Source organism: Acomys minous (assembly GCF_964271855.1).
Source record: "Acomys minous genome assembly, chromosome: 9".
NCBI classification, from domain to species: domain Eukaryota; kingdom Metazoa; phylum Chordata; class Mammalia; order Rodentia; family Muridae; genus Acomys; species Acomys minous.
This window is the reverse complement of record NC_140490.1, coordinates 120528078-120549875: the sequence shown is the minus strand read 5'-3', so window position 1 is coordinate 120549875 and position 21798 is coordinate 120528078. Positions and strand designations below refer to the sequence as shown.

Below are 21798 nucleotides of genomic sequence, written 5' to 3'. Positions count from 1 at the left end.
CCCACAGCCTGGCCATACATAGCCTCTCAGACTGTGGGGAGCAGAACAGAGGCAAAGCCACGAGGGCCTCGGTGCTGTCAGATATCAAGTGAGTAAATTAGAACCTGCTTGTATAGACAAGAAGATTAGCAGGTACCGCTGCCTGGTGGTCGGGGTAAATTGTTTGTGGAATGATACAGATGTGGCATCGTCAGAGGCAGCATCTAAGTGCAAACCCCACAGTTAAATTTGCATTTCAGAATAATAATGAATAGGTTTGTGATGGATTCATGTTTTATGTGTCATATGGAATAAACTTATACAACATTTTTTCTTATTTGTGATGGCCTCAAATTCAACTGACTTTCTGGATTTTGTTTGACAACCTGTTTAGAGAAAAGATTATAGGCTATCTTTTGACCATAGTATTTAACTTGTTTTAGCCTTGATATAATTATGACATTGGAATAAGAAAAACTACATTATAAGGTTGGTTTTTATGTGTCTCCCTGTGTGTGTGTGTGTGTGTGTGTGTGTGTGTGTGTGTGTAAGAGAGAGAGAGAGAGAGAGAGAGAGAGAGAGAGAGAGAGAGAGAGAGAGAGAGAGAGAACACTAGAGAAGGAGAGTGAATGCTGGAGATCAGACTCAGATAACCCTGCCTGCTAGGTTAGTGCTCTTCCCGTGAGCTATATTCTTATCCTTTCACAGTACTCTTGAAAAGGAAAAAGGGGGATTCTATATAGTCTATGAAAAACTGGTACAAAGTGAACAAGAAAATTCTAACCACTGTTACCACTTTTGCTATTTTTATTATTTAGTTCCTTTTTTGTTGCTATAACAAAATACGCAGGCCTTGTTACGTGTACAGGTAAATGTTTTGTTTGGATTAGTTATACATTTCTGTATACTTCCAGTTATACAGTTCTGGAAGCCAGCAAGCCCTGGATCACGGTGCTAATGTCACTGTGGTATTTATTAAAAGCCTTTCAGCTGATTCCTAGCACAGAACAGCTAGGTGGTTTAGATGTCTCTCTCTTTTCATGAGGGCTGTAGTTTATTACATGGTCCCCACCCTCATAACTTTATCTGGTCCTTATTTCCTCCCCTGCCACCATCTCGAAAATCCACCAATGTGAGAATTTAGAAGCTGTAGGCCTCTGGTATTGTAGTTTTCAAGTAAAGCAAAGCATTACTGCATTTCCAAAAACTTCAATTTTGTGCAGGGCATTGTATCTTTAAGGAACTTCAGAATGTTAAAAACTTTATAAACAACTGCTTTTTATTTCACATGAATGCAGTCAATAAACAAGTATAATACATTCTGGGATATATGTTGATTTTGTTTTATTAAGTATTTCTTTGATTCAGTAGTTGCCAACCCATTCAATTGAAAAGAACTTAGTGCGCTCTCCCCATGGCTTTGTCTTTTAGACAGTATTAACCAGAGTCATCAATGATTTATGATGTTCAATTTTGGTTTTTTGCTCCTAACTATAAATTTCACAAATTAATCAACTTCTTTTATAGACTATCTTCATATGCAAAAATCCTTTGATGTCACATTTTCTTTAGCCATCCAGTCATTAATTCATTGAAATAACAACTACAAAGGGCTGACGCAAAGGCTCCCCAGTTAATATCACTGATTTCTCTTCCAGAGATCTCAGGTTTGATTCCCAGAACTCACATAGCAACTCACAAGTACCTGTAACTCCAATTCTGGGAAATCCAGTGCCCTTTCCTGGCATCCACAGGAACCAGACATGCCCATAACATGCAGACATACATTCAGAAAAAGCACCTTTATGCATAAAATAATTTCTAAAGGAACAACTATAGAAGTCTTTGGAAAGTAAAATATTGACAAACTATTAATGGGCCAGGTATTTCCAATGGCTAGAGATTGGAAAAATAAGGCAGGCCGTTCCAGGTTCTCCTGAACAAAGTTTCTGACCATTTGAGCCAGCTCTTAACTAAAGGAAAAGCTACACGGATTATGACAGTGACATGGGTCATGACTTAATTCATTTACAAGAGGCTACAGGTGACTCCCATACTCTGGTTTCACAGGTGGCGGTACTAAGGTTGAGAGAAGCTGCACGGTTGGCTCACAGTCGGTTCCACGGGAGAGAACAGAATATGGGAAAAAGAAACTCTAGAAAGAATTAGGGGAACCTCCTGGGGCACGGCTTGTTTGTTTGCAGGAAAGCATTGGAACTACGAGGATCACAGCACATGGTGAAGCCTTTATGGAAATACAACTTCTCAGCCTATAAAACAGTAGGAGTGAACCTGGTTCTAGTCATCTGTGTTCCAATAGGCATCCCATCCAAGGCTTCTGCCTGCTGAAGTCTGAGGACTCTGGAGTAGAAGCCATATGTTGAAACTTGGGCTCCTCTCTATACCTAAAATATTGATGATTGCTTTTGACAAGTTTGCATGCATGACCAGGGATAGCAAGCATTGGGTCCAGCAACTCAAACACAAAGAAGGAAGGCAAACAGATTACTTTTCCTGTGAAGTAAGCACATGCAAACTTTCCTACAAACATCAGTCTTCTAGAAAGCATCACCTGAAAACAGTCTCAGATAACACTGCAACTCCCTTCCTGAGAGTGGCCTCCGTGGGTTGACATCATGACGTGCAGGAATGGATGTGAATACCAGAACTGTATCGTTACATTTAAACAAACAAAAATAACAAAAGCTAGTTAGGGGAAGGCTTGTGTTTCCTAGAATATACTTCTGCACTTATCCTGGTGAGGATCCATCACTACTCAACTCCAACCATACAAATGCCGCAAAGGCTTCCTGGTGTTGCCAATTGGAGATAACACCACAGGCTCTCCATTAGGATGCCTGCTGCAGCATAGCTGTCATTTCTTCTAGACAGGAAATTCATCCCCAGGCTGGCCCTTCTCTCCAGTCTGTTTTACACCACTTAGTACCCTATGACTGCATGGGATGCAGAATAAAAGAGTACTGGACTCTAGGTGTTCTCTGACACACTGCATCATACGTGCATCCCTCACATATGCTGCTTGTCCCTACTTCAATAACCTCCAGTCTATTTTATCTGTCCAGAATACATGTCATCTCTTTGTGGCCATCTTAGCATATCAAGAGTCACTTGTTCCATGAATATGCCAGTGAGCTATCACACAATTATTGATTGTGTTCCTTTCTTTATGCTCAGCGCATGAGTCATATTTAACTTGCTGCACAGAAACAAGGATTTTTCTTCTCTTGGCTACACTGATTTGCAAATCTCTCAGGGTTTATTTTATTTTGAAATTTTCTTTAGTGCAACACTTAGCATACATCAGTATTAATAAACACTTGCTCAGAGAAATATAAAGAGAAACTGTCCTCAATCATCCACATACTGTTATGATCATTTTAAGCATATTTTACTGTCAGTTGTGATTAGATTGTGCTCTGACTACTACTCTATATGCACTCTCTCTGTGACTTAGGGGATTATTACACAAACAGAAGCAAACAAGTTTTTTTTTATAACATTCCCAAGGACATTCGTGCAACAGACAGCCTTCCTCTTGAAGACACTGTGGGGGAAATGGGAGATTTCAAAGCAAGTCCTGGAAGGTAGTCTTGACTCTGCTCCACTCCTTTTCACTGCTGCTGTAGAATCATCTCCCATGAGTGATAAAAATGCAAACCAGAAGTAATCTGAATTTTAACTGAGCAAGCCAGAACATAAACCTGCCTCTAACTCCTGATTCTCAAAGGCAAAAAGTACAGAGAACACAAACACATGAAAGAACACAAGTGTACACAAAAATAGATTCTAGAAAATTCAAACTAAAGTGTGCCCAGGTGAAAAAGGAAAATGCTTTGATGTATACTACAGATAAAAGAACAAAAGGTTCAGATTCATGTTTTTTTTAAATGGACTTTAGGGTGAAGGCCCCCTGGCCTGGCCATTTTCTTTTCTTTTTAATTAATTAATTAAATAGTTACTAGCTTAATTAATTAATTAATTTAGTTTTAGCCTAGTAGTATTTTGATTTACCCTAGTTCTCTGGGCTATCTAGTCTCTGATTCTTGGTTACCCAAGCAGTGTCCGTCATGGGCTCCTTTTTCTGGAGTGGGCCTCATGCTCTGTGCGACCACTGCCCTAGCATATTTTGTAGCCAGGACAGAAAGGTTTTATGGCTGGGTTGGTGTTGCTGTTTCTCTCTCAGTGACCTACACAGTGCCTTCCTGCATCAAAGAGACTAGAACTTAGGAGTGAAAGCTCCATGTAAGCATCAGCTTGGGTTCTCCGTGTTCAATGAGTTGGGTAGATGTTCTCAGCAAACAGGGCCGCTGCTGACAGTTTTCACAGAGTAATCATTTGTCTTAGCCTCAGCCCAGATTATATGGGATTTGCATGGAACTCCCTCTTGGCCAACAGCTCAATTTAATGCATCACAGTTGCCTGCATTGGAAGCTTTGTCTGGGTGGGTGCAAGAGTGAGGCCAGGTGAGGCTGCTTATCCCCCAGTACTAGGAGTCTTCCTTAGAGTCACATTCATAGATTCCAGGAAGTTTCCACGGCACTTGGTTTCTACACCCACCCTGAAATGCCCCCACCAATTCCAACCGCCATGCACACACTGTTTCCCTCCACCCCACCAATTCCAACCGCCATGCGCACACTGTTCCCTCCACCCCACCTCTCTCCTACAGGATTCCTCACACCCTTCACCACACACCTCCTCACAGCGAGACTCCTGTGTTGGCCCTAGACTTTTCTTTACCTAAGCTCTTTGGATCTATGAATTGCAGCTTGGTTATCATTTACTCAGTGGCTAATATCCACTTATTAGTAAATACATGACGTATTTATCTTGCTGGGTCTGGGTCCCCACACTCAGGAAATTTTTTTTTATAGTTCCATGAACTTGCCTGCAAATTACATGATGCCATTTTGTTTTATAACCGCTGAGTAATACTACATTGTGTGAATATATCACAATAACTTTCTCCATTCTTTTGGAGGACATCTACTTTATTTCTAGTTTCTGGCTATTATGAATGAGGCCCAAATGAACAAGTTTGAGCAAGTGTCCTTGAATTGGATGAAGGGTCCTTTCGGTATATGCCCAAGAGTGGTGTAGCTGTGTCTTGAGGTAAATTTATTACCACCTTTCTGAGAAATGCCATATTGATTTCCATGGTGGCTGTACAAGTTTGCACTCCCCCCAGCAGTGGAGGAGTGTCCCCGTTACTCCACCACCTCACCAGCATATGCTCTCATTTGTGTTATTGATCTTAAACCTTCTGGCAGTGTAAGATGAAATATCAAAGTAGTTTTGATTTATATTGTCCTTATGGCTAAGAATGGTGAGCATTTCTTCAAGCATTACTCTGCCATTTGAGATTCTCCTACTGAGAATTCTCTCTTTAGACCTGTTACTTACTGTTTATTTGAATTATCTAGTTGCTTGAGTTCTTCATGTATTTTGGAAATTAGTCCTCTGTTGGACGCGGAGTTGGTAGAAATCTTTTCTCGTTCTGTAGGCTGCCACTTTTGTCTGAATAAAGGTATCCTTTACCTTACAGAAGCCTTTTAGTTTAATGGGGTTCCATCTATTAATTGTTGATTTTAATTCCTGTACTATCAGAGTTCTGTTCAGAAAGTTAATTCCTGTGTCAATGATTCATACTAGGAGCAAAATTACAGTTATGAAGTAGAAACGAAACTGATTTTATGGTTGAGGGTCACCACCACATGAGGAGCTGTGTTAAAGGACTGCAGCATTAGGGAGGTCAAGATTTATGGCATTTATTTGTTTCCTCTTTAAAACTCTCTATCATATCCCTTAAAGCTGTTTTAAGGTCTTTTTCTTTTGCTTCAGTATGGTCAATAGCTGGGTTCTCCTGGAGACATACCGTCCTGGCTGCTGTTGATTGTGCTTTGAAACTGGTGTCTTAGCATCAGGGATTAAAATAACTGAAGGAAAAAAGGTGCTGATTTCTGGATTTGTGTTTGTTAGATAGGTGCTTTGGGTTTTTTCTCTTGGTTTCTGCTTCCCCTGTGGATTTTAGGGCAGTGTTCTGGCTGGGTGTTGTCTCTTTTCTGGGCCTGTTCAGCTGGTGTGTCCACAGGGATGACTGTTGGTGCTCAAGGCTTGGTAACTGGGATGAGTGTGAGGAAGAAAGGTTGGAGGGGAAGGTATTTGTGGCCGCTTGAAGATGCGTCAGAGAGGAAAGGGAGGTCTCATGAGGTTTCCAGCTTTAGAGCTGAGGGCGATGCTTTGGTTCTGGATCTCAGGAGCAGTAGGAGAGGTGTGGGTCTGCCTTCAGCCTACTTCATGCCGCAGGAGAAGCAGCCCTTGGGTTAGTAGGGAATATTTGCTGGAGTTGAGGCAGGGAGTCTCAAAAGAACAAGTGGCAGAAGGGAGCGTAGGAGGAAATGGCCTGTGCGATCCCAAGGAGGTGTGAGCACGGATGAGGGTAGGCTGAAGATGGCGTGCTGCTGCAGCGCTGAGGACCAGACTAGAAGATTGGGTCTGGAGAAACAGAGAGAGAAGAGAAGGTCTGAGGGCAGCCTACCTGGTTTTCTGAAAGGCTTAGCAAGGAGTACATGTTGGGGTTGGGAGATGGGATCTAGCAAAGAGTGGAAGCAGGTTAGATGGGTGTGGTCTATGGTATCCCCGGGAGACACGGGCAGGGATGAAGCAAGGTTGCAATTGGTGTTCTGTTGCAGAGGATTGAATCTGTGGGAACAGAGAGAGGAAAAGACCAGTGGAGATGTGAAATTTTCAGTCTGCCTCTAATATACTCGGGGGCCGGTAATGAATTGTGAATACAAGACCAAATGAAACGAAATATTTTAATCATTTCCAAGTTTCTGTGCCTGGGGAACAAGAGAAAAAGAAGACAGAAAGGATCTAACATTCCTTGTAAATGAGTGGCAATCCAAAGTTAAGTCTTATGTACACAGAAGCACAGAAATGGCACTGGAAGGAAACAAATCAATCTAAAGTATACATTCTACTGGATTCCAGATATTTATGAAACTTAAGAAGTAAAACCACACTGCCAATCCAAAGACATCATCACACCAATATGGAGAGGTCTGAACTGACAGGTCTGAATGGATAAATGGCAGGTGAACGTTAGAAAAAAAATGTTTCATCTTGACGATAGACAGGCAAGGAAGACAACACCCAATATTAGTTACTTTCTGTTGCTGTGGTAAAACACTGGCCAAAAGCAGAGTAAAGAAGGAAGCTCATTTTGGCTTGCAGTTCGGAGTGCTAGATGTCCATAATGGCAGAGAAGGCACAGTGGCAAGTGGCAGGAACAGAGAATCTGAGAGATCACATTGTAACCACACAAAGGGAACAGAGAGAATGAGCTGGAAATCTGGCAAGGCTACAAAATCTCACATACACGCAGTGGAATACGACCCAGCTATTAAAAACAAGGGCATCATGAAATATGCAGGAAAATGGATGAAGGCAATTTCCAGGTCTTCCTGAAGCTGTTTTGAGTTGTTTAACCTTCTGGTTTAAGAAGTTTCCCTACATCCTCACCAGCATGTGCTGTCACTTGAGTTTTTGATCTTGGCCATTCTGATGGGTGTGAGATGGAGTCTCAGAGTCATTTTGGCTTGCATTTCCCTGATGACTAGTGATGTTGGGTATTTCTTTAAGTCTTTCTCAGCCATTCGATATTCCGCTGTTGAGAATTCTCTGTTTAAGCTCTGTGCCCCATTTTTGGAAATTGGGCTATTTGGTTTGGTGGTGTTTAGTTTCTTGAGTTCTTTATATATTTTGGGCATTAGACCTGAGAGATGCAACTAGACTCTGGGTTAAGAGCTATAAATTGTATGGAAGAGTTGGGGGATGGAAAGACTATGGGGGGCAGGTTGTCAGGAGCTCCACAAGGTGACTATCAAGGCTGGAAGATCTGGACCCAGGGGACCTGCACAAACTGATGCACCAACCAGGGACATTGCAAGCAGAAGACCTAGACCTCCTGTTCAGATGCAGCCAATGAGCAGCTCATTCTCCACAGGAGGAGGGGGGTAGAAGGGGGCTGCCTACGATAAGCATTCTGGTGGCCTTGATTTGTTCACTGCCCCTTAGGGGAGAGGCCCTATGGGAGCACAGAGGAAGGGGATGCCGGCTACCCTGTGAGACCTGAGAGGCCATGGTCAGATGGGAGGAGGACCCCACCTGTCAGAGGTCTAGGGGAGGAGAATAGAACGGAAAATGGTGGGAGGGTGAGAACAGGAAGATAAGAGCAAGAGCGAGGGGATTACAGTCAGGATGTAACGTGAATAAATTATAATAATAATAAAAATTAAAAATAAAGATGTTTCCCTGCAGGAGGGGATGCGTCAGTCTCTGAGAAAACGGCTACAGGATGTCTGTTGAAAGAAATTTTTGCAAGTTTTTCAGATAATCAAATGAAAGGAATGGCCCATAAAAGATCAATCTGTTGAATTTGCCACTTAAATGAGGTTACAAAATTGTGTGGAAGTGATAGGTGTTAGAAATTTGAATAACCTAAGAAATAATTATAACAATAAAGTCTAGATACTAAACAATACATTTTAATCAGTCATTGCATAGAAATGCATTAGGGAATTACTATGTTTGGTCACCACTGTGATTGCAGAAAAAGGCAGGGAATAAAAAAAAAAAGGAAAAGGCTTTGGGTTTTTTATAGGATTCTTCTGTGTTCAAATGTGTGTGCCTCTGCTTTCACATGCATTTCTTATGGCTTTGTCCTTCTTTTTAATTAATCTTTTTTGTTTGTTTTTGTTTTGATTTGGGTTTTGTTTTGTTTTGTTTTGTTTTTTGCTTTGTTTCATTTTGTTTTTGTTTTTGTTTTTGAGACAAATTTTCTTCAGATAGCCCTGGCTTTCTAGGCCTTGCTTTGTCGACCAGGCTGGCCTTGAACTCATAGAGATCTGCCTGCATCTGCTTCTCTCAGTGCTGGGATTACAGGCAAGATAACAAAACAACTTAAAAATACATGAACCCTTGCTTGTAGTTTAAATTGCAAACTTAATATATATATTTTGAAAATGTTTCCATGTTTCTGTCAGTCACTTGTGAGGAGGACATACCTTGCCCATTGCCTGAGAGCTGCAGATATGCCTCATTTGCCTTTTAAAGGATCATTTCAACTAGAATTACCTAGAGTTTGTGGCAAAAGACTATGGTAAGGACTTCCCAAATTGTTTTGATTAAAGGCATTTTAAAAAATGGAACCATTACTGTGGAAATACCATTCAGAGGCATGAAATGCATACCTTACATTTTCTACGTTCATTTTGTGGTTTCTAGTGAGACCCGTGTTCACTGTGTCACATTGTATCCGTTCTTCTTGGGACCTTTTAACTCTTCAGTGTTTAAAACAGAGAACCGTGCACAGTGAGGCAGGTGTACGCTCTGCCCTGTTTAGAGAGCAGCGTGCTCCTGCAGAATAGTCAGTTTTGCACAAAAGAACTCTAGAATTTACCTTTGGTTAACGACTCTGTTTTACTTTCCTCTAGGCCTCAAGTCAACACTTCTTTGATTTTCTGAATCTGGGTATTTCATAGGATTCATATAAGTGGGGTCAAGCCATGTTTGCTTTTCTGTGCCTTCTTTTTTCCACTTAGCCTGATGACTTCATGGTTAAACTGTGTGGGTTAATAAAAACCAAACCATCTTCATTTATGCCCCAGCAATATTCCACTGGACATATATATCACTTTTTAAGAAATACAGTCATCTATCAGTAGACATGTAGTTTTTAGACAATTCTGGGCAGTTGTGAAATAAGTTGCAATGAAGAATATTGAGGAAAACTACTTTCAGTTCTTCTGAGTCAATGCGCAAGAGGGGACCCAGGGTGTCATCGGGCAGATGCAGTCTTACTCTGTAGCAATGTGCTGCACTGTTTTGGATAATGAACACACTACTTTGTGTTCCTAGCAAAAACATACAAGGCTCCAAACTCTCACGTATCTTCAGCTGATTGCTATATAAAGTATGTGTATAGAAACACTTCCCTTCATTCTCTTAAATGGCACATGTTGTATTCCTGCCGCAGTTATGTATTTGTACAACTTTCTAACTCTAGTATTACATGAATACTAACTTTAAAAATATTATCATCATTTTCTTATTCCATTTCTCCACAATAGCATTGCTTTTCTTACAATACTGCAGTATTACTTACAATACTAGATCTATAATAACATTTAGTTAATACATTTTATTTTATCTTAAACTCACAATTTTACAAGTAAATTACTCTATATAGATATAGAAAACGCTATTTTTTAGTATATCAAACAGTTCATTCACGTAATGCCTTAAATAAAATATATTCAAATCACACACAAAAAATCCCAACATCGTATTTAGGGTTTAGAAAACAGACATTTCAGGGACAGTTAGTTACTTATAAATGCTGATCTTTAACTGCCTTTACAGTCATTGGAGATAGTAGCCTAAAAACTTGGTCTGCCAAATCAATATTTGTCAAGTTTTTAAAATCTCCCACGTGTTGAGGATCCATTCCATAGGAAGCAACACACAGAAAGGTCTTACTGGTTTCTCCCCCTGACTATCTAAATTATATTGAAAATAAAATATATGGTTAAAAAACTCTTACAATAATAAAGAAAATGAACGAGCCAAAGGCAGTTTGCTAGTTGGGCAGACTGAAAAGTCATTAACAATAGTATTTCCTATGGAGACTAATATCATCCCTGCTCAACTACTCCAGTCATCTGTGGCAGAGGAAATGAAAACAGATTTGAAACATTTCATTAATTCAGAAATTTAAAGAAAGGAAGCTGCTTTGCTTTCCTCTCCCAGTTTTATTCATTTCCACAGAGAATATCACAATGGAAAAAAAGATTTATCATGTAGAAGGGTTCTTACCTTTTAGAATCATTTCCATGTTCTAGAAGTTGAATCCTAAAACGTATATCTTCACCCAGTGGCACAGAGTGTGTCTGCAGGCAAAATTCACAGCGCGAAGAGGCGTGTCTGCGCTCCCCTTCTGCTCCGTACACCTGCACCGCCAAGGATCACTCAGACAGTGGAAGCCGTGTGTCCGCTTAACGTTCAAGGGTTGGAGTCATGAGGCACCTCCAGCTAGCTCAGCCAAGGTCCTTCCCTAAACCTCTCCATCTTCAGAATGGTTCTGCACAACGACCACAGGCTACGGGACAGGATGAGATGGAGAACCAATGCCCTATAGCTGGTGTCACGGGCTTATCATCTCCCTTAGTCCAGAGCTCAGGCGGGAGGATCGCAACGTGAGAGTAGCCTGGGCAACATCTGAGACCTGGAGACAAGGAAGCTAGACACGAAGGACAAGCATACGAAGACTAGGAATGTAGCTCAAAGATAGAGATTGTAAAAGCCGTGAGTTCATTTCTCAGTGCACACATTGAAGAAGACACAGAAAGAGGAAGAAAAAAATTCAACTCCCAATGTGAGAGATTTTATTTATATCATCCTGATTATGAGTAAAATAATTTTAAAGAGTTTGTATTTACTAAATGACTGATTTTAGAAAGCCAAGTAAATTGCTCAAAATCATGCCTCTATTAAAATTCAGAATAAAGATTTAACAGAAGCCAGAATATCTAGCAGCCTTAGATACATTAATAGTGTACAAATTCAATTAATTTAAATTTTTAATATTGCTATATCTATATACCATTGGTATTGATTTTACTTAATGCTTTTGTGACTCTGCCAGTGAGCACATGCACGTGTGTGTGTATGTATGTAATATGTCTATATCTGTATGTATACATGAACATGGAGGTTAGAAGTTAGGCATGTCCATTCATTTCTCTCTATTTTGATTTTTAAGACAATGTCTCTCTGTAAGCCTGGCAGTCACTGACTCTGCTCGCCTGAATGACCATCAAGAACCCTGGAACTTCTTGCCTGAGAGTACAGGCCTGGACAAACCTACACTGCACATAGCTTTTTACCATGAAAACGGAAGATCCAAACTCAGGTGTACATGCTTATGTGGCAAGTACTTTGCCAACTAAGGCCTCTCTTCTGCTCCATTTAATGCTTTGAAAAATGTTGGCTTATTAATTTTTCTTAAAAGTAAATATAACCATATACATAGTTCAAAATGAGGCTTAAAACCAAGCGAAACAAGCATGGAGGCAGGAGATGGTGCAGAGGCCGTGGAGGGTGCTGCTCACTGGCTCGCTTCCCATGGTTGGCTCAGCCTGCTTTCTAATAGAACGCAGGACCACCAGTCCAGGGGAGGCACCACCAGCAGAGGCTGGGCCTTCACCCAGTTATCACTAATTGAGAAAATCTATCACAGATGGATCTCATGGAGGAATTTCCTTAACTGAGGCTCCTTCTCTTGGTTGCAATTCTTTAAAGAAACACTAAATTAAGATGAAAATAGTTATTGGACATGGCAATTAGCTGGGGTTATAAAGCTGAACAGTTAGGAGTAAGTAGTTGAGGAAGATGATGAAATTGAAGAAGTAGAGTGAGAATACAGTGAAAGCAGCAGAGGGAGTGAGCCAACACACCCTGAACACAGTGGGCCAAGTGTGATGAAAAAAATAAATAAATAAAAAACCAAACCATGGACCATGGCTTGTCAAGAAGCGCTGCAGTTATCATATCATGTGAGCTTAATGTTTCCAGTATTTATAGTTAGTACAGAAGATTTTGGCTTTTCTTCAAATAATCAGGCTATCCTCCAAAGCCACATAGCCAAAAAAAAAATCTGATAGTTTCTAGGAGTTGTCAAGAGACTCTTGAGGTAATAAAATACCATGAATAATAGAGATCTTCTTGCTAATTGTATTTAAATCAGTATGAATCATTTTATATTATTATATGAATATTCTTGGGCTTCTGATATATTCATCTATAGTAACATGCTTGTTACTGGCCACATAGCCAAACATAGACTAACACACCTTTGTGGATAGTACTTGGGTGGATGCAACCATGTTTCCATCCAAGATTCTCCTCTTTTTCTGATCAATGCCTTCTTTCTTCATCTGATTTAATCAGCCGTGGTTATATTTTAGTCATGTCTCAAATAAAGACCTTTAATGCTTTTGGACAGGATGACTGATCTCATGCCTTAAGTCCCAAGTAAAAACCTACATTCAAGATGGAAGGCCAGGTAGATCCTGCATGCTGTATGGCACATCACAGAGACAGAATGTGATGTTAGGAAATCCAGCTGTTCAGTGTGTTGTAAGCAGTCCAGAGAGAGAGACAAATTACATTTCAGGAATAGAGGATGCCCTACCGAAATGAGGTACCTAGTTTTTTTAAAAAGACTGTCAGTAAAATGACTAATTGCAAGTCCTTGGGAAAGAACAATCAGGAGGGGTGGTGGCCAAGGGACTACCTCCCAGCAGCCAAGTGGAGCAGGTCTCAAGGAGGGCGGGGCCCAGATAAAGTTATGACAAGTCGAGGAAACTCGATCCTTGGTTTTGTCCTGGAACAGGTAAATCAGAATCTAGCACTCTAAAGATCACTTGACAGCTCTAGTGCTTAGTAGATTTAATGAACAGAAGTAATGCTAGGGATTCCTGAAAGCACTCAGGTTCCTGATTATTTACAGGGCTTCTAGCAACTTCTTAGGTTTGTCCTTCAAACTCTTTGGATATTAATATCTCACTCATCTATCTAAAAATAAAGTTATACAGCTTTTCACTCTGTTCAATTTCAATAAAACCCATGCACATTGCCATGATTTCAAAAAATGTTTTCATCAGGTTTTTGGAAATATATAAAGCAAATTTTATAAATCCAGACAGGATCAAGTAGCAGACAGGCAGGTCTACAGTTTTATGACTTTTCTCCACAGGCCACAGTCTGAGACTAGTCTTACAGACCCAGAGAATTTAAGTACCAATACCTTTGTCAAATGGTAATTAGCTACTTAGTAATCAATTGTGTTCAATTTCTGATGAGATATATTTCGTTAAAAGGCCATTCTATTGAAGGCTTAATCCCCAACGAGTGATAATCTCAAAAGATAAGTGGATTTCAAGGATGCATTCATAGGTTAGTAGCTGAATGAGTGGTCAAGAGGTGGGGTCTGGTTGTAGTAATTGGGCATGAAGTTAAACGGTAGAACCCGTCTCTGCCCCTCTTTATCTATGCTCCTCAGGTTCCAAGAGTTGAGTAATGCCATTCTCCTGTGATAGTTCAGCCTTGCTGCAAATTTAAAAGCAACGGTTGGCATCCAAAAACTAACCAACCACGTAGCAAATCCCAAGAAACTGAAAGAACAATGTTGGTAAACATTTCTGGCATTGTGTGGATGTTACTCAGAGGTGTGGTCACAGTAGTGGAAACTACCGCAGAGTAGCCTAAAAACCATGTCGTCTGGTGCTCGCTTCTGCAGCACATATACTAAAATTGGAACAATACAGAAAGATTAGTACGGCCCCTACGCAAGGATGACACGCAAATTCGTGAAGCATTCCATATTTTTTACCAAGAAGAGACTTGATACCCTATGAGCATATACAGAGAGAGGAGGTCCCCCCTCAGTCACAGTCATAGGGGAGGGGAGTAAGGGGTAAGCAGGAGGGAGGAATGGGAGGATACAAGGGATGGGATAACAATTGAGATGTAATTATGAATCAATTAATAATAATAATAATAATATATATATATATATATATATATACCCATGTCTGTTCCTGATTTTGCTGTTAGTCTGATAACTAAACATGCCAGGTCTCTGGCCTAAGCACTCTCTCCCAGTTTGTAAAATTTAGACATTAAAGTTAGACATTCTTTTTCAAGACATGGATTTAAAGTGGAGTTGGCCATGGTTGAATATGCATGGGCTGCTGCTGTACCTATCTGTAGCAGCACACTTGCCCAAGGCCAGGCTCATGACTACTACTAGGACACCTTTGTGGATAGTTCGTGGGTGGACACAACCAAGTTTCCTTCCAAGACTCCCCTATTTTTCTGATCAACATCCCTTTTCTTTGTCTGATAGAATAAGTATTGGTTAAATTTTAGCCATGTCTCAAGTGCCTGCAAGCCCACTGCCGTTCAAGATTTCATAGTTTACCTTTATCACATGCATCTGACGATTAAAACTAAAGACTGAGTAGACAAACTAAACTCCTCACTTCCATGTTTTTTATTGGCTACCACTCTTTAGGTTGTGCTGTTGTTCCCTGCCATATCCTCCAACAAGCTCAATGGTCATTAGCTACAGGACCTAGTCTGTTCAATTTCGAGAATTATATGATGTCCTATGTACCTTCATTTTTGGCTGTTCATTAATGTTATTTGTCAACTTGTCTTTTATTCAATTACATGAAGTGATTCTTGGATCTAAAAGTAAAAATAAAATTTGGTCCCAAAAGTTTATTGATATATTTGATTAATACCAAATATATTTTGTGAGATGTTATTAAAAACACGAAATAAATTTTATCTCATGTGTAATGAGAAGTGTATTAAAGCACTCTATAATCATAAGATTCATAAACGGATGCATGTCAAAGTAATTAGACATTAGTAATGTGAACAATGTTGATTCGGCATTACGATTATGTATGTGTTCAGTATTATTTGTTTCTTCACCATTTTTTCTTTTGAAGATACTGCACAAATGATACGTGATATCAAAATTCTCTGATTTCTTATGAGTTAAACATCCCAATTTAGAAAGATAAACATTTCGGATAAATGATAAAACCTCTATAAAAGTATTATCTTTTTGTAAAACTGTAAATAAGTTGTATTTATTTTCACATTTTTGCTTTACCTCTTTAATTGCACTTATATGAATACAGGGGTTTAAAAGTAAGCAGACTTGTCCTGGGATTTATGGTGTCTTCTTTACCTTTGTCAGGTGGAAGGAAAAGAATCTAGTCCCATGTAAGTGACTCCCTATGCTGTTTTTCAGAAATACGAGTAAGTGAGAATTGATAAAACATTCATCACCAAGCAAATTCATTTTAAAACCATTCAAGCTTCCATACACCAAGGAGATAAATTACTCACTATTCACAAGAGAGCACAATTATACTAAGCAAACCAATTTTGTAAATGACTGTTTTAAAGCATCTGAAATCTCACAGATTGCTCCTTCTCCCCAGGACTTTAGAAGCCAGAAGGAAGCCTTTCTCACATCAGAAATTCTATGGAATCTTTGAGAATATACTTTTCATTGTTTGATGATAAGAACATTTATATTCATGTGATGTTTCTATCTGGGTAATAACATCATATCACTAAGTAAAGTTTTTGTTTTATACTAGACATAGGCTTTATAGCTTTATGGAAAGAAAATTTTAGTAAATTATTTCCAGGCCCTATTTTCTTCCTCCTAAAATCAGCATTTAATAAAATTGTTTATAACTAAAGAACAAAGGAAGAAAATTTTAAAGGTGTACTAAGGATAATAGATGGTCAATGGTCTGCAGCCTGCTAGTTTTCTCTTTAATAATGAAGATAATTGCTAGATCTCCTATTATTTCTTTTTAATTAATTAATTCATTTATTTATTTTCTTTACATCCTAGTCATAGCCCCCTACCTCTTCTCCTCCCTGTTGAGGACTATTTTTTATTAAACTGTGTTTGTTTCTCTTAGTTTATTTCTTAACCTGCCTATCACACAAATAATTGAGGCTCTTTTATAGTTATTTATAAAGCTTTATAGCACAATCTTGAGCAGGTTTAGTCCGTTCTTATTCCTCTATGTTATCTTGACTCCATCTTTGCCAAAATCCCCCAGTTCCTTGCATTTTAGTTCTTTCTTTGCTCCAGTTGAATCTTCTTCATCTGTACAGCTTCTCTACCTATGGCTGTATCCCCTGCTGAATCCCCTACTTCCTCTTCTAGCTCCTCTTCGCCCTTGCTGGCAGGAAGTCCAGCCCTATTCTCTCTTCTGCTCAGTGATTGGCTGTAAGCTAATTTATTGACATGCAAGGGAACAACTGGGGAGCAGGAGATTCTCAGAATAAGGCCTACAACAAGATATGGGGATACAGAAATTAGCATTAGAATTACACAATAACCTTATGGCAAAATCCGCACCACCCCCCCCCCCAGCACCTCCACCTTCTCCTCCCCTGTCTTCAGAAAAGAGAAGTTCCCTTGCCCACTCACCCCACAGCATCAAGTTGTACCAGGACTGAGTTCATCCTCTTCCCCTGTGGTCTGGGAAGGCAGTCCCTTCAGGGGGAAGTGATCAAAAAGCAAGCAACAGAATCCATGTCAGAGATAGCCCTGCTTCCCACACTAGAGGGCTCATGTGAAGCCTGAGCTGCCCATCAGCTACGTCTATGTAGACAACCTACGTCCAGTCATTGTGTGGTCTTTGATTGGTGTTTCAGACCCCATAGCCACCTCTGGGCCCTGGTTAGTTGGCTCTGTCAGTCTTCTTGTGGAATTCTTGCCACCTCTAGGTCCTTTTATCCTTCCTCCTGCTTTTACCCTAGGTTTCTAATACATTGTCCAATGTTTGGCTGTGATTCTCAGTATCTGTTTCAGAGCCCTGATGAGTGGAGCCTCTCAGAGGATGATTATGATAGGCTCCTGTCTGCAAGCACAGCAGAGTATTGTTAACAGTGTCAGGGATTGGCTCTCTTCAATGGCATGGGTCTTGAGTTGGACCAGGCATTGGTTGGTCATTTCCTCAATTCTGCTCTATTTTTTCTATCTTTATCCCTGTGTTTCTTGTAGGCAGTGTGAGTGTTGGGTAAGTGTATATAATTTCTAGGTATTCCATTACTTCTGAAATGTGCAGGATAATGTGTGGATATTCTAAACCAGTGTTGTGTCATGAATGTAACTAGGAGAAATACAATGACTGAAATCTTTACAAACACAGGTGCAATAGTAATTTCAGCACTTTTACTTCATAATAAGAAAATCATTAGTGCATGCTTTGGAGAAAAACTGTGATGATTACAGTCCTTTCAGGTGCCTTAGTGCCTTCCTCCACTCAAGTGTTAACAATGAGACTACAGTACTACAATGACCGATTTCCACACCTTCCCAGTCATCTGTGGGTTAATTTCATTGCTTAAGGTATTATATTTCACAATGATAGATTGTTTTGGCATGAACTTGCAATTATGTACACAACTTCCTTTACTCCACACTCACAATTCTATGTGATTTTGAAGCAGGAGTTCAAAACATTGTGCTTTATAGTCTAATTGAATCTTTCTATACACAGAAGTACATCCTATAATTAGGTGAACACTATTGAATAATGTTTTAATTTTTAAATGTATGTTTAAGAAGTATATAGTATAGGTTGATAAGGAGAAAAAACAGGAGAAAAGAAAAAAAGAATGAAAAGAAATACAGTATCAAAGTACATTTTGACATATTCCTATGTTGATATTTTTATACAGATGTAAGTTTTATTCACAGTTAAGTTAAATTATAGTTAAGTAAAATTTACTGAAGTTGAAAAGTCAAAATTGTAATGCATATTTTTACAATAATACATCTAAATACATAAACTCCATAAAGCACTTATAATAGTCCTTGACTAATGATTTGATGTTCAAACATTTTAAATGTAAATTGTGATTTAATATATTTGGTATCTTATTTACAGGCATTTTTTGTTTGTTTTGGCAAGTAGTCTTTTTTAATGAAAAAGGTCCTCCTACCTAATATATTAAAATTTTCAGTATGACTTAGCTTTCTTAAGTTTCCAACAGAATATTCATAGTAAGATTTCAGAAAGCAAAACAAAACCAAAGCCTAAAACCTTGTGACTCAATCAGATTTTCAGTGTATGTCCTAAATAATATGGCCACAAGACCATTACACTACATCAAGTATTTAAGGGAACAAACTTTCATAGATTGTTTTCTCAATGTAAAAGTATTAACAGTATGGCTGACAGTCCAATAAGTGTTTTATACATAGTTGAAGTTTGTATAATTAAAAGTATGCATTTACTAATGAGGGTGGCATTTCATGTGATTGGCATTCCTTCATAGCATAAAGGATGAGTAGGATGAGGAAGAGAAACTACTGCCCAGGTCACTGAGTTCAGCCAGGGCAGCTAGCACCACCAGTTGCTCTTAGTCTTTTCCTTGATTTCATGTTTTTGGCTGTTGACAAATATATTATTTTTCCATCTAGTCCAAGACATTTGAAGTTTGTGGGGGAAGAGTAACTCTAATATTTTTGTTTCATTTGGTTTGGTTTGACAAAAGTGTAAAATTGGCACAATTTATGATTATTTTGAAATAAGTTTTCAATATATAAAGGGTCCCTTTGGAACACCTCAACAATTAACAGAAACACGTTTTTATTGGCTCATTAACTACAATTATTTTTAAATGACCTAAAATTAAGATTAGTTACACATTAGAAGGCATTTCAAATCAGTTATTAGTTCAATATTTTAAAATTAAACAAAGTATTAGTTGACCTGATCAATAAAAAACCTACTGTTTCAGTTTGCATGTTGTAGATTGAACCCTCAGTAAGCCATCCCAAATAACTTCACAGCAACATTTATTTTCTGGTATGAAATTAGAATACAGATCCCAGATATACATTCAGTATGAGTCACTGATTCCAACAATGTATCTATAAATTTTATAACATTTCTTTCCAATTGTGTCATTTCTGAAGTTCCACATAATTTATTTGTGTAAAGTTCTTCACATTGATTACTTATTAGTAGTATCCCAATGCACTATCCTTTGAAAGTATATATTACAAATGATAATTTAATATTGCACACTTATATGGTTTTGATCAAATGCATATTTACATATGTGGATCCAATGAAGATTGTAGCTCTCTTCTAATCAATGTTTCTTGATTAGTATATTCTTAGAATTTGCATTTTAGATGCTTTGGTGAATAGTCCCATAACCATCAGTATATGGGCACAGATAATACTTTATAGGTTATGAGAGGGAGGGGAGGAAGGTTGGGATGGGGTAGGCATGGGAAGAATTAGTGGAGGAGTAAGGGGTGAATATGATTAAACTGCATTATTTTCATGCCTAACTTCCTCTTCAGATTTAACTTGTAACAACGCATGCTAAAAACAATTACACATAAATTCCTGCATTTTAAAAAATAATTGTTCCTTTCTTAGTTTCTACAGATAAAGTGATCTGAAGTAGTGTACAATAATGCAAAAGAAGAAAACAGAAACTGTGACATGTGGAGAAAGGAGAGCAAGATGGTTTCATCATAGAAGCATCTCCGATTCAGTTTATGTAAAATCCCCAGTTATATGGACAGTGTTGTTCACTTTCAGAAATGCCATTTCCTCTATGTTACAAGCTGTATAATTGTTGTTTTATCGTTTACATTGTAAATGTGTTTTCTCTTTTGCTTAGTTTTTTTTTTTTTTAGTCTCAGATTGTGAAGGACATTAATGAGTGATGAAAGAGACACTGTATACAAATGTATATTTGTAAAAGCTATTTTTATGATTAGCATGTGTCATTGTTGATCACACAGTCACGTGGTGTTGCAGCTCCCCATTTAAAGCTTGTTTCCAACAATGTCATAAGGAAAAAATATACATTGTATGCTAGTTTTTATAATTTAATTCTAATTTATAAAGTACCTTAGACCATGAGGAAAACTATTTGAAAAGCTATATTTCTGCCCTTGATAAGCACCGTTTTATTAATGACGAACGCGGTTATTTCAGAAGTGGTGCAACAGTTTAAGGACTTTGGTTTGACCCGTGAGCATGCTTGGCTCTAGTGAGCTGAAATGATCCTATCATTGCCTATGACTCGAGTCTGACTGAGATTCTGTGGACAGTTTTCAGTACTCACACAGACGAGAAGTAGATGAAAGAGAAAGAGGTTGTCTTGTACTGGGACCCAGAAGTTTCAGTTAGTGCACACACCCCTCCCTCTCATCTCCTGGTCTCACAACCCTCCATTCCCAAGCACTGCATTTTCCAAATACTCTCTGCTATTGTCTTGTGCAGCGGATATGGGAGAGACAATCCCCACCAGCTATAGCCCCATTCAGCACATAATTTCTTAATAAATACTGGTTCTTTTAAAACAAAGTCGGTGTGTGGTTTTTTTTCCTTTGGGTTGCACTTGTTTTAATATTCAGCATGAACATACAAACAATTCCAATAATAAAGCAGTGCAACTTCATTGAAATATCTTCTGGGTATGTTCTCCACTTGTCTCATGGCATGGACATTAACTTGATGTACAAAGACCATAATATGTCCTTCAATCCTTGACAAAAGTCACAATCCAAATCATATTTCAAGAATATGTATTGCCCTTCCAAGTGCTGAATGATAATAAAGTATTTAAGAGCATAAATCAATCCATCAGCTCATTATTTTAAGGCTTAACCTAACAGCGATGGAACATAAAGTCCTAGTTTTATAAAAACTAATAACTTGTTGAAAAGTAGTAAGGATAATTAAGAAGTGCAAATTAAGTCAGTTGCTTTATAAATAATCAATTTCTTTAATGTCTTCAGAATTATGCTTCTAGTCAAACTAAATTACTATTGTAATTAATTACAGAAATAAGCCTTATTTAGCCTTTTGTATATACTTTAAGGTATAGCCTAAAACAAATAATAACAGGCAAGGATTATTTAACCCAGATATGATTGATGAATACTAGCCCTCAAAGCTGTCAGAAGTTGTTGAATATGGCATTTAAGATAAAATTATATGACAGACTTTCAGATCCTAGCAATGACACCAACATCTCCAAGAAGACAATGAGTAACTCTACCTGGCCTGCGGTATTGCTAACCACTGGACAAAGCAGCACCAATGCCTCATCATTTGCCAGGGCTCTGCCTGAACTTTGTTTCGCCTGACT

General features: G+C 38.7%; 1 protein-coding gene across 7 annotated transcripts in view; it reads left to right on the top strand.

The window, feature by feature from the left end:
- The window catches only part of RALYL (RALY RNA binding protein like), a 651644-nt gene extending 630633 nt beyond the window's left edge, over positions 1-21011 (top strand). For all 7 annotated transcript variants that reach the window (XM_084796699.1, XM_084796698.1, XM_084796700.1 and 4 more), the window contains one exon: positions 20073-21011. In XM_084796699.1, coding sequence (XP_084652825.1) covers positions 20073-20090 — 18 coding nt within the window. In that variant the 3' untranslated portion in view covers positions 20091-21011. The remainder of the gene's footprint in view (positions 1-20072) is intronic.
- The last annotated feature ends 787 nt before the right edge of the window (positions 21012-21798 follow it).